Source organism: Macrobrachium rosenbergii, chromosome 27, assembly GCF_040412425.1.
Source record: "Macrobrachium rosenbergii isolate ZJJX-2024 chromosome 27, ASM4041242v1, whole genome shotgun sequence".
Taxonomy (NCBI): domain Eukaryota; kingdom Metazoa; phylum Arthropoda; class Malacostraca; order Decapoda; family Palaemonidae; genus Macrobrachium; species Macrobrachium rosenbergii.
This window is the reverse complement of record NC_089767.1, coordinates 18023050-18033978: the sequence shown is the minus strand read 5'-3', so window position 1 is coordinate 18033978 and position 10929 is coordinate 18023050. Positions and strand designations below refer to the sequence as shown.

Here is a 10929-nt window from a genome sequence, read left to right as displayed (position 1 = left end):
GATAACTGTGTCAGTTGCGGTATATTTGTAATTAACTTTTCAAAATGCAAAATGCAAAATTAGCTTACCGATATGCGATACATTGTATCTGAAGCGTAGGTGCCACTGTTAATAGGGTACTACACGTTTCTAAAACACCGCACGCGAACTATTTTTCTGTGTAATCCACTTTCAAATTCGTTTATTTACAGCACTTGAAGGCGTCGTAATAAATGCACTTGGGCTTCAGTAAGTGCTGAACGTATGATGTTCTGCTATAGTGATGGTTATTTTTGCCAACATGTATAAGCTCAGATTAATCTGAGTTTTCAAAGGAAAATTATAAAAGTTAATTTTCCCATAACAAAGAATTAAGTGTTAGCAACGCCATAAGTAATAATAAGGCATCTAAGAGGAACACTTAGGTATTAAAACATAATATTATCAGCCACGAATAATGATTTATGGGCCTCTGTTAGAGGGAAAATTAAGATTACCTGGGCCCTCAAAACTAAGTGTTTATCAAGACGTATGGAATGATTATTCAGTTCTGAAATATTTCAGGAAGTGAACCTTATATAAAATGAATTGTTAAGATGTAATGGGGAAATAAAACCTTATCAGCATTCTGATCACGTTTATTTCTAAGAGAAGCTCTCGTCAGTTTGAACAATCAATATCAGCTATCATGAGTCTATAATGAATATCTGGCATAGCATATTAGGTTGATATGTAACAGCAAAAATGCAGTTCACTTAAAATTGTTAAATTTTATGTTAAGATAACGCCTTAATTTAAAATAAGTATCGGGCAGCTGTTAATCTACATTACAGTTATATATCTCCTTTACGGTTTTCCATAGAATTTTACGATGAACAGTTCAGTTATGAAAGACAGTGTGGCCATAAGAAGTCCCGAGAGGAGTAAGATGAACAGCCCTTGCATGTGGGTGATGGTGAGTGCCTGGTTAGCCGTTGAGTTACCGCCATCCTCATTATTAATTTTTTCTTCTCGCTTCTTTTGTTTCTGTCCTTCAAGTCTCGCTTCCTCTATTGTGTCAGCACTCCACTTATTGTACAAACCTGCCTGGAAGGTTTGGAAGTAGTGATAAATTTGACTTTTTGACTTTTAGACTTGTATGGGAAATTATAAGTTTCAATACAATGTAGAAATAAATCCAGTTGGTGGTATCTCTGATGAAGAATATAATGTTAATAGTTTGTCTTTTTTTTATTAGACATTAGTACAATGTAATAGATAATATAGCACTACATGTATTAAACACGCAGATACATCTTGTTTATGAGGGGAGAATGGCGCTGAGCGAACAGCCATACATACTAACAGACTTGCAGAAAACTAAAAGGTTAACAATTGGAATAACCATTGATAAATAAAAAAAGGTGTATGGTTAAATGTATATGATAAATGTATAGATACACGCGTATGTGTATATGTGTAAATAAGTCGGATTCGCGAACAAATAACACAAAAGGAAAGGGAATGGGTTTTCTTGCGAATATCATAAACAGCTGGCAGTCTTTCGCGACACTCACGGTCCACCCATAGCATAAGATTCGGATCTTTTCTAGACAGTGACCCCCAACAAAGTTCCGGGGTCGTTATCTAGGACTAATATTTCTTGGGGGTCATTATCTTTATTATATTTACAGTCTTTTGTTTATGTTTTTACGGTAATCCCCAACGGGCTTGTAATAAACACGGCGCAAAGGTGGATACATACCGGGTTAAAACTCGTGAGGGTCACTATCGGAGAAAGATCCTAAGGTTCTACTGATTCTCATGGTTCCACTTGAATAACTTCTTTATCCACCATTAATCGCAGACATGAAATCCAGAACGGCGAAAATAACTTAGAACGATAATAATGACTGACGATTACCTCTAGCACAGCCATCATGAGACTATCTATCTGCGGTCTGAAAGGCGCGTCGAAGGACATAGGCCAGGCAGCCAGTCCGGGCAGGATGCTTTCTCGGCCGAGATAGAGTCCTGTGCTGCCGTCAGCTCGGGTGAAATGCCTGGCGATGTTGTGCTCGATGTAGCGTTTCTCGTCTAAGTATGCTTCCCTGTCAAAGAAAAAAAAATATTACGTAAGTGGTTAAATGTCTCCTATTGTTCAAAAGGAGATGAAACACAGATTATTTATTTACTGTTATTTCTTATTGCTTTGACTCTGTATAACTGACTAATTTTAAGTAATTTAGGCTGTTAAGCCAAGCGCTGGGGGTACTTTCGGCCTTTCAATATTTAAAGGATTTAAAAGAGGAAGACGGAGTGGCTGAACAGCAAGATAAAGATCTAAAAAAAAAATGAATAAATAAATAAGATGAAGGGGAAGGATCTCAAGGTGGAACTGGGAGAAAATGCCACAGTTACACTAAAAAGGGATCTTCCTAGATAGTGACCCCTACGGTCTTTAACCCGGTATGTATCCACCTTTGCGGCGTGTTTAGTACAAGCCAGTTGAGGATTACCGAAAAAGCATAAACAAAAGACTGTAAATATCATAAAGATAATGACCCCCAAGAAATATTAGTCAATGATAACGACCCCCGAAAACCCTTGGGGGTCACTGTCTAGGAAAGATCCTAAACAGGGCGAGGGAACGGAGGTATAAAACCAAAAACGGATGCAGCTAGGGGCCGAAGGGACGCTGCAAACATCCTTCAGTAAAACCTACAGCGCACCAAGTGAGGTTCCTTGACAGCATTGACCTCCCCCATCCCTGCCTCCCTATGGAGGTCTGGGTATGACCAATATCCAAAATCTTGTCCGCTATTCTTTTGCCAGAGAGAGAGAGAGAGAGAGAGAGAGAGAGAGAGAGAGAGAGAGAGAGAGAGAAGCATTTTCGTGCTGTAGAACCTGACTCTCACTTGGATCAGACAGGAATTCACAAAAAATTTGGAAAAATCAAACAGAGTTTCTCTGCGAGTATGGTTTTGTATGTGGGTGACTGTGACTAATTTGTGTACATAGTACTAAAAATAGCACACATAACTGCATCAAAAATTTCATCGAAATAGAAATGAAATTTTCATTTTCATTTCTATTCCGTTAAAATTTTGTTGGTCAAACGTTCGAATAGTTCTGTAACAAGGTTAAACAAAAAGATTGTCCACATTCATATGAGAATCTATTCTGAGGAATCGTTACAAATTGTCTAAGTAATCATATTCACAATCGGCGAATGACATTAGGGTCATATTGTACCTGTGTATATGTCGATAAATAGTGTAGTAGCAATGTTTTGATTGTCTTACATCGGTTCTGTCCATTATTTTCGAGACTCATGGGGGTAAAATAAGATTTCGTTTCATCAAAATACTCAGACAAAACCGACTCCGCATAGGATGAAGACAGTGCTCAAGAAGACTATTTATTTCTTAAATACTAAGAGGATTGAAATGAAAGTGAAAAATTCGTTGAAGCTCATTAAATATTCACCTGCTGTTAGAGGCTCTCTGCAAGCCCTCCAAGACAGTCGGCCCAACGTCCATTAACTGGGCAAGTCTTTTGAATTCAGGCGAACTAGATTGCTGGAAAAATGTACGAAATTCCTCTCCGTAAGGTGGCGATGTTACTCTGCAATTAGGCAATGATTAATTTAGCCATGTGCTTGAAAATATAAGATAGTTTTATTTAGATTAATTCAGTTTTACTTTCCAATAAAATCATTCCAGGACGTTTAGGGAATTATTCTGCTGAAAAAATTGGTAATGATTACACATGACTTGAAAGACTAATGTGTGTCACTTTCCCAACCTATGAAATCCTCTTGGCTTCTGTAGAATGACCCAGAGAAGGAACCTTCGGTTAAACCTATCTAGTGTTACGTGAAGCACCAGAAGATGGGTACTCTGCTAGACAGGGAACCTAAGGCCTCTAAGATCCCCAAAGGATTTACTCTAGTATTAAACCTTATTTACTTTAATGCTAAAAAAAAAAAAAAGTCAAGCGACCCAGCTCATTCTTTCTGCGATACCTCGAAGACATTGCATTCCTTTTTTATCTGCCTACAGGGATATGGAGATGATACCAATTCCAGCCTTAGTTTACGGGAAGAGATGAACTGGCCTACAGAATGGGTCGTGACCTCAAGGAATGTCAAGAAACATGAGTTGACGTATGAGAGATTTTTCGACATTCAAAGAAGTCAAAACTTTTCTCAAAGAAACTCCTCTAGGGATTCCGGAGGGAGCTTATGTCTCCCAGTCTGGCAGTGGGACCCTTACTTCTGGTGTCTCCCAAGGAAACCCGAAGGCCCCTGTTCTGCGGATTAAGTCTCTTGAATTTGTAGCTATAGTTACCTACTTTCCATTTTATCAAATAACGAGTTATTGACTTATGATGGAGATTTCTTATAAAAATACAAGTCATTTTCATATGCAAAGTCATTACAGCCATTTTTTTTTTTTTTTTGAAGAAGAAGAAGAGCTCCTCTCTCTCAGACCCCTGTTCTGCAGGTTAAGTCTCTTTCCCGGACTTATCTGGGGGACTAAGGGACAGATATAACTACGCCTTCTACCCCTAGAGGTTCCCACAAAAGCTTTAGAAAATATCATATTCTGGGAAAACCATGGAAACAGAAGAGGCTAATAATAAAGAAAAACAGGACTCTATAGGTATTTGTGCATACATGCAAACATATAGAAGACTAAACTTCATTACAAGCAAGTTTTCCCTAGTCGACCAATAAATTCACCTGTCAGCAACCCTGATTAGGTCGCTAATCGTTTCCGCCCTTGGTGGGTATTTCGGCAATGTCAGCCACGCCGTTAGGTTTCCTCTGTAAGCCGTTCCAATGATGAAGGCGAAAACGAGCCAGGAAGTCGTTAACACCCTGAAGGAATCGGCCGCGGATAACTTGTTTGAGAGAGACTGCGACAGCAACGTGCCAATGACTATCTCAGTGATTACACCTCCTCGAACTGTGAATTGCTGATGACTTCTGTGACTAGCTCGGTCTACCTTTGCATGAAAAGAACCCATAATCCATTCAAAGTTCGAACAAAATACTGTCTTTATTATTATTTTTATTGTTGAATATATTCAGAGCTGAGTCAGTAAAACATATATTAAAATGACAATGTTAGATTAGCATCACGTTCGTCGAACAGATTTTAAATGGCTGATTTTATTTTCCAAATAATATCTTTCTGTATGACTCAGATATAAAACATAAGAGAATTGCAACAATGATCCAGAAGAAAAAAGCTGAAATGTATTTAATATTGGCCATTGTAACTTGACTGGCCTCTGGAATGGTATAAAAATAACGGATCATTATAGCTAGTCTTTAATTACTATTCAAAAGCAAAAATCAAGTTTAATTTATACATACATAGAGACATACATACATACATATACTTACACTTACCATTAGTAACACGACAGGGAAAAGGATCAAGACAATTAATATGGCCAGCCAAACATCGCCTGCAAAAGGGTAATAGAGACTTTGCCAGCTCGGTTTGAGGGCAGGCTTCGACGCGCAGAACACCATGGGGGCGAGTTCATACGGGTACGAGTAGTCGTAACGGTCCATGCGTTGCGGAAACACGAAATGCACGATGGGGGACATGAAGGCCTTTCGTTCGTGGACTTTCTTAGCGACCTGGTCTCGGGAAAATGAGCAGTCAGATTTAAAGAAATTTGAAAATGATAGGATAGCTTAGTGAAAGTAGTGAAATACTGCTCAGTTACATTTGTATTATTCATTATTAATGAATGAATTTATGCTATTTAGGCTATCAAGAGAAGCACCGGGGCACTTTCGGCCATTCAGAGACAAAAAATGAAAAAAAAAGAGGGAATTTGAGTGGTTGGATAGCAATATAAAGAGATCCAGTAAATAAAAGTACAAAGATCTAAAGCTGGAACCGAGAGAACTCCCACAATTGCCCTGAGAACTATCAGTTAGAAGAGCTGGACAGCAAATTAAAGACACCCAGAAAATCTTTTAAAGGAGTTGAAATTGAACAATAACAATAAGCTAACTAACTAAAAAACGGTAATATTTTGCATTGTTAAATTTGCAAAATTCAGTTATATAAATATTAAATAAAACGGTAAAAAAACTCCTGATGTTCGATATCGCTTCAGTAACAGCTGTGATCTGATTGAAAACAGCAACAATCATTCTTACGTCATCCCAGGACTCTGCAGGAACGTTGTAGATCTTGAAGTTCAGAGCCTTTGCTATGGCAGCCATAAACATGGCGTCGCTCCCTTTGTAGGATTCAGTGACAGTGCCGTCGGAATTCGTGGTCTGAGTGGTTGTCCAGTAGGGAGAATAAGTCAGGACTGAGATGTTGACCTCTGCGCCGTAGAAGCTGTAATTCGTAGAAGTTTATCATGAACGTCTGATTTTATCTTTTGGTTTTGGTGCACGAATGAGAGTGAAATCATGCTATGAGTATGTACATTATTGATGCTCTAATATAGACAATTATAAATATCAACTGATGTCCAATAATATGCACACATAATGTGGGTAAAGAGAGAGAGAGAGAGAGAGAGAGAGAGAGAGAGAGAGAGAGAGAGAGAGAGAGTTTGTGATTTGTATGCTCAATTTAAAAATGTCTAACGATACGCACACATACACACACACACGAATGTGGATGGAGAGAGAGAGAGAGAGAGAGAGTTATGGATATGCCAAGCTAAAAGGCACCCTATGAATACTGAGTTCGCATACAAAAAGATTTTAACTGTTTTTAATAATTTTTCAAATATATCAAACACTAAAGAGAGAGAGAGAGAGAGAGAGAGAGAGAGAGAGTTTGTGATTTGTATGCTCAATTTAAAAATGTCTAACGATACGCACACATACACACACACACGAATGTGGATGGATGGAGAGAGAGAGAGAGAGAGAGAGAGAGAGAGAGAGAGAGAGAGAGAGAGAGAGTTATGGAAATACCAAGCTAAAAGGCACCCTATGAATACTGAGTCGCATACAAAAAGATTTTAGCTGTTTTTAATAATTTTTCAAATATATCAAACACTAATCTAAATATAAACTTTAGACATTTACGTCGTAAATTTAGGTCCCATTCTCGAGAAACGTAGCCTCTTAGAGCCTGTGGTTGGACTTTTTTATTTCTTTTTCCCTTCAACATCAATAACACCTTTGAGTGACGCACAACTGTCCCAAGTAAAGCGTGTACGCAGAAAAAATTAAGCAGAAACACTACCTCTTGTTCTTTATGATTTAACCCATTACAGTAATTAACCTTTAACCAATAGCTTCCATATAAAGGGCTTTGATACCTTAACTTTAATCATGACTGAGGAAAATATTAGATGAAATAAAAACACTGAAAATACGTACTTTGTAAATTTCTCTGGAAAAACGCCAAAACTAGTAAGGAATTTTAGCCCCTTGTCTTGCGTCCATGAAGCTACACGGGTAATCTGTTTCCCCTTTGGGCTGTATGGCATCGCTGTATAAACACTCCACCTGTAAGGAATGTTAAATATTCAAATATCATTTTCAGGAATTCTCTTTCTTAAAGTCATGAACTCAAACTTTCTCGTTTTATCATGGAGGTCTAGTGTGTTGTTATAAAGAAAAAATGTTCAGTTTTCTTATTGCGTTACTTAAGGTTTTTGTGATACTGAAGTTCACTTTTTCATATTTGTTAAAGGTTGCAGACTGTGCAGACTATAACCTAATGGTGGTAACCTACAGACATACATAACGCACACACACATATGTATGTGTGTGTGAATGTGCGTGTGTGTATCATTAAAAGGAAACTGTATATCTTAAGTGCATCTTCGTTGGACAGGATTCGAAGCTAAGTCTTTTGGGTTTAATCAACTTATCACTTCAGACTTCAAAAGTGATACAACTAGTTTTGACTCTGACGTACATATTCCATTCGAATCCAGGTTTTGTACTTGGAGTCGTAATCAATCTTTCTCACTTTGCCTCTGGATGAACTTACTTACAATGGTATTCTTTATAGTATGTATATTTGTCCTATCCAGAATTCGAACCTGTACACTTTGTGTTTGGTACAAGTGGGTGATGTCTGAATGGATAAGTTAAAGTCATTCTTGGATCAAACTCACAAGGCACGGGTTCGAGTCTTGTCTGGGTAGATGCTCTTATCATATATGATTCACTTTGGGTTTTAGGTATTGCCAAAGTAAAGTGAATTATATAAAAAAATATATATATATATATATATATATATATATATATATATATATATATATACATATATATATATACACACATATATATATATATACATACTCATATACACACACACATATATATATATATTTATGTATATATATATATATACATACACATATATATGTATATATATATTTATGTATATATACATATATACATATATATATATTTATATACTTATACTGTATAAGTATATATATACATATATTAGAAATAATGAACACACAATCAAGTGTGGAACAGAAATAAATTTCTGACACACATTAGGATCGAACCCAGGTCTTTCAATTGAAAGACAAGACCGCTGCCAACCAAGCCAAACAAACCATAAAAGAAGTTGGAACCTAAGGCTTTACCTGGGCAGGGTAACTGCCTTGCATACCAGAGCGTTTTCCCCAACTTCCCGACTCAGCAGTGACCCAATATAAGATTTACAACAAAACAATCATTCACATTATCATAATGAGTTTAATTAAACGTGATATAAAATACCGTATAATTCTCCTGACCTGGTCCTCCCGAGAATCATCTCGGAATTAATTGCCATTGCGTTCATCATGAGGAACGTCCAGTGGTTCATCAAGAGTTGCTGAAGATTTAACACAGGAAGCTTTGTGACCAAAATGAACCTAGAAGACCACACTAGAAGTCGTCCTTTCAGGGAATATTCGGCGAAGGATTTGACGAACTCGACGTTTGCACTCACCACGACAACCAGTTCATTCCTTGAAAGTCGTCGTAACTGGAAGACCAAAGGCAAAAAAAAAAAAAAAAAAAAAAAAAAATTATAATGGATCCCTAAACTGAATATAATTATAAAATGCTAATTGATTCATGAAATTTTGGTCTATTTAAGGATAACGAACAAAATCTCTGAAGAAGACTATGAAGAACAATCCAGTTCTTTCAAGATAAAGATATAAGACCATTTTCGTGAGATCATATTTTTGAAAATGTATTCTCGACAATTTGTCAAGATTTGCACTCGAGAAAAGGGTCTTATTCTATCGTCAGTATCTTTGATTTTAAACCATTTATGAAGTACTAGTAAAAGTACTAGTTACATAAGAAATTAGTACTATTAATAGTACATAAGGAAAGTTTCTGCTTTCGTGATGTATCTGTTATCCAAAGAAAAAAAATTAGAGGAACCAAGAGATATCAAGTCTAAAAGATTGTTAAGACCTATAAGGCCTAAATCTGGTGTTAGCATTATCAAAATGAAGGTATCCGAAGTCTGATTAACTCGGAAGAACCAAATCATCATTTGATAAATATTGGTCATACAATAACTACAAAATTACCTTCCGAGCCGTCGCGATTGTTTCAAGGAACTTCGAAAGAGTTGTATTAGTGTCGCCTTCCTCATCTGCAGCTTCAGTAAATCCGTTGGCTATGAAAATTTCTTGCCTGAACATCTCCTGCGGGTGCATAACAAAGAAGCATCAATATAGTGCCACCTATATGTGTGGTTAAGCGTGGTCATTAAACTAAACATTCTAAAAGTAATGATGTTTGGACAGACATATGCTAAAAGTCTGGGAGTGTCTCAAAAGTTTTTTTTATTTTAAAGATGTCTTGTCCTATTGACATCTACCATAAAATGTTCCTGCATGATGATCTTTGTTATAAAATAATGAATTTTGTTATAAAAACTAAAAACCAAAATAATGACGAATATTAAATATATGAACGCAATTACAAAAAAAACAGTTACAAGCCAAGACTTCCTGTACCAAGAGGAAACAACAGAGAAAAAACGCTGGCTTGACTTGATCTATGAAATCAAGGCTGTCCAGCCAAGCACTGGGACACTTTAAGCCATTCAGCGCTTGAGACAGTGAAAAAAAGGCGTTGGAGTGGCTGAACAGCAAGATAAACAGATCCAGAAAACAAAGATGAAGTACACGGATGTAAAGGTGGTACTGGGTAAAAACTTCATTGTTGCACTATGAACTATCAGTTAGAGGTGTTGGAAAGCAAGGAGTAAGAAGAGAGCGGGAGTGAATATAAGGTAAAAGGCTAAAAAGTTGTTGCAGCTTGGGGCCGAAGGAACGCTGCAAACACCCTTTAGTACTACCTACAGTCCACCACATGGCGAGCACTGACGGCACTAACACCCCCTACGAAGGTAAACGCTAAGTAATATACAGACAATTGCGCAACGTGAAGTTCGTATGTCCCTCTAACCTGAAGAAAATCGGCTGAGAACGCACTTCCTTCCTCTGTTATGACTATGGCAGTGTCGGAGACAACTGGCGTAGCCTTCATAATGGTCTTGACAAGAGGCCAGGCATTTCCTAATTTTCCCAGCTCGTTTCCTGCAAATATTAAATTCTTTCATGTTTGTTTCATATATTTCTTTATGAATTAATAGAGGTATCGTAGTACCTGAGAACTGACAAATATATAATCGCCAAATTCCGTCACAAAATAATGATGACAAGTGAGAGATTCCTATTTCGTTTCAGATTAAGAACTAATTGCAACTCATCCTGCAAAATTTAAAATGTTACATTTGAGGTCTCCTAGATCATGGCTTGTAGGAACTAGTTTCCACGATGTTCAGTGAATTTCATATGGATATTCTGAAATATTAAAAAAAGTTTAAATAGATTTTATAGATCACTGTACATGTTAAACTGAAAGACATACTATTAACATAGCGGCTGATGAGACTGCCAGTGGCCACTGATGAGTTGTTGAAAGCAGTGAGA

The 10929-nt window shown here is 37.1% G+C and overlaps 1 protein-coding gene across 1 annotated transcript; it reads right to left on the bottom strand.

Moving 5' to 3' along the window:
- Window positions 1-825: 825 nt before the first annotated feature.
- On the bottom strand, window positions 826-10308 carry LOC136853298 (ionotropic receptor 21a-like). The gene is made up of 10 exons (XM_067128660.1): window positions 10297-10308; window positions 9517-9633; window positions 8722-8954; window positions 7337-7465; window positions 6149-6335; window positions 5381-5617; window positions 4706-4881; window positions 3448-3585; window positions 1883-2069; window positions 826-1065 (listed from the first exon to the last, which is right to left on the bottom strand). The coding sequence occupies exons 1-10, from the start codon at window positions 10306-10308 to the stop codon at window positions 826-828; spliced, it is 1656 nt and encodes a 551-aa protein (XP_066984761.1).
- Window positions 10309-10929: the final 621 nt, after the last annotated feature.

Coding starts and splice junctions, on each gene's coding strand:
- LOC136853298 (XM_067128660.1), bottom strand. Junction 8,955..9,516: donor CAATCGCGACGGCTCGGAAG/GTAATTTTGTAG, acceptor TTGGTCTTCCAG/TTACGACGACTTTCAAGGAA. Junction 1,066..1,882: donor TCATGATGGCTGTGCTAGAG/GTAATCGTCAGT, acceptor CAAACCTTCCAG/GCAGGTTTGTACAATAAGTG.